Below are 1,870 nucleotides of genomic sequence, written 5' to 3' on the forward strand. Positions count from 1 at the left end.
GGCCCTGCTCTTGCTGCATGTTGGCATGAATAGAATTAATCTCTCTCTCTCTCTCTCTCTCTCTCTCTCTCTCTCTCTCTCTCTCTCTCTCTCTCATGCACTCACGTACAAGAGCGTGCACATGTGCATAGTGCAAACCTTAGTTCATAAACTTTAGTCAGTACTGGTTGAATAAGAACTGGTGAGAGATATTTGAATTTAATTGAAATAAAGATACTTGAATCAACAAAAGATAAAAATAAGATGATATATTCATTTCTACTTTCACTCACTTTCCAAGAAATTTCTTAGTTTGGGGCTACCCAGAAACTCGTTTTGGAGCTATGTTTTTAAACATTTTTCTGCATCAACAGGCTGAAACACTGACATCTGGTGCTGTGTAAAATTATTTCTCATAGCAGCCTTGGGAGGTAAAGCACTGCCTAGGGGAGGAAGTTGTAACATAGATGAATTTGTTTGCCCAAGGACAAACTGAGCAAGAAATACAGATTCCTGGCTCCGATTCCCCATCTGTGGTCTATCTGGAGGCTGCAGGTCTCTGGCCTGTCACGCAACAGCATTTTAAGAGTCCTTTGTAAAATCTTTAGACAGTAAAAAAACCTTTGTATTAAAATAAAGGTTATAAAAATATGCCAGCCATTTGAACAATAAAACTCCCCCTCCCTCCAGTGTTGAATATCCATCTATGCTCCCGGGTACAAATCATTATATTCATCTTAGAAGGAAAATATTATGGTAAAAAAATGCAACTCATACATGTCTTCATATGTTTCTCCTTCACTTTCTTCCTGTCAAGAAAACATTAATAATAATTAATTTTAATTATTCAGAAAGAGAATGTACACATATTGCATTGATCAAATACTTAGTAAAACAAGCATAAATTTAAGTGTATGTAAATTTGGCTTATTTAAAATATACTGTATATATATTTTCCTTTTTAGAGATAGACTGTAAAAGTAAGCACAAAAAGATTTCATTTTATATCCTGATATGTAATTCAGATGTGTAGCCAGACTTAAGTTTTATGTTCAGTGCTACAAAATTAAGGAGTCAGTGTAATGACTGATGTTTAATGTGTCAAGCATTTTAAATGAAATAAGATTATGATTGAAAAAAATATCATCCTTACTCATAAGAATTTTCATTTGTTGGTTTATACCAATAGAAAAAGAATCACAATGATTATTAAATACTCTAATTACAGCAATATAATATGAGAAGGACAAAAAAAACTGACCTCCTCTGGATTTCCAGAACCTAAAGGGGTTAAAAAAGAATAAAATTTAACATGCCGGATTATTTTAACACCGATTATTCAATGTAATCTAATATTCAAAACAGTTCATAATCTAACAGAATTTATGCTTTATCAAGGCTATAGAAGGACAAAATAGATTATATGGCTCAGATCCTTACTATGGTTTCTTTGGTAGTTGTAATTTAACCATAAAATCATTTCATTGGCTTTCATAAGATAATGAAGACACCCTTTATTCTCTTTCTGAAAAACATGCACATTTGCTTTTGTGGTCTTGTCTGGAACAAAGGTATTATCAGAAAATCACAACCGGTTTGCACTTTTTGATTTATTTGTTCCCACGGATTTGCTTTCATGTATCAAATAAGTAAATATAATTGGATTTGTAGACAAGTTATTTTATTGCTCAAGTGTTTAGTAATAGCAACTAATTACCAGATATTAAGACATAATCTAAAACAATAATAAGAAAAACAGTGTGGTGTTGGTATAGGACCAGATAGACCAATGGAATAGAGTGCTCAGAGACAGATACATAAATTTATATACTCGTATGCACATATATACACACACGTAAGGCACAAACACACACACACACACACACACACA

At 32.8% G+C, this 1,870-nt stretch overlaps 1 protein-coding gene across 1 annotated transcript in view; it reads right to left on the reverse strand.

The window, feature by feature from the left end:
* Positions 1-1,870, reverse strand: part of FYB1 (FYN binding protein 1) — a 154,792-nt gene that overhangs the window by 31,755 nt on the left and 121,167 nt on the right. The window contains exons 5-6 of the mRNA XM_019650737.1: positions 1,241-1,260; positions 738-788 (exon numbers count right to left, since the gene is read on the reverse strand). Of these exons, the coding sequence (XP_019506282.1) occupies positions 738-788; positions 1,241-1,260 (71 nt within the window). The remainder of the gene's footprint in view (positions 1-737; positions 789-1,240; positions 1,261-1,870) is intronic.

This window comes from Hipposideros armiger, unplaced genomic scaffold (assembly GCF_001890085.2).
Source record: "Hipposideros armiger isolate ML-2016 unplaced genomic scaffold, ASM189008v1 scaffold_146, whole genome shotgun sequence".
NCBI classification, from domain to species: domain Eukaryota; kingdom Metazoa; phylum Chordata; class Mammalia; order Chiroptera; family Hipposideridae; genus Hipposideros; species Hipposideros armiger.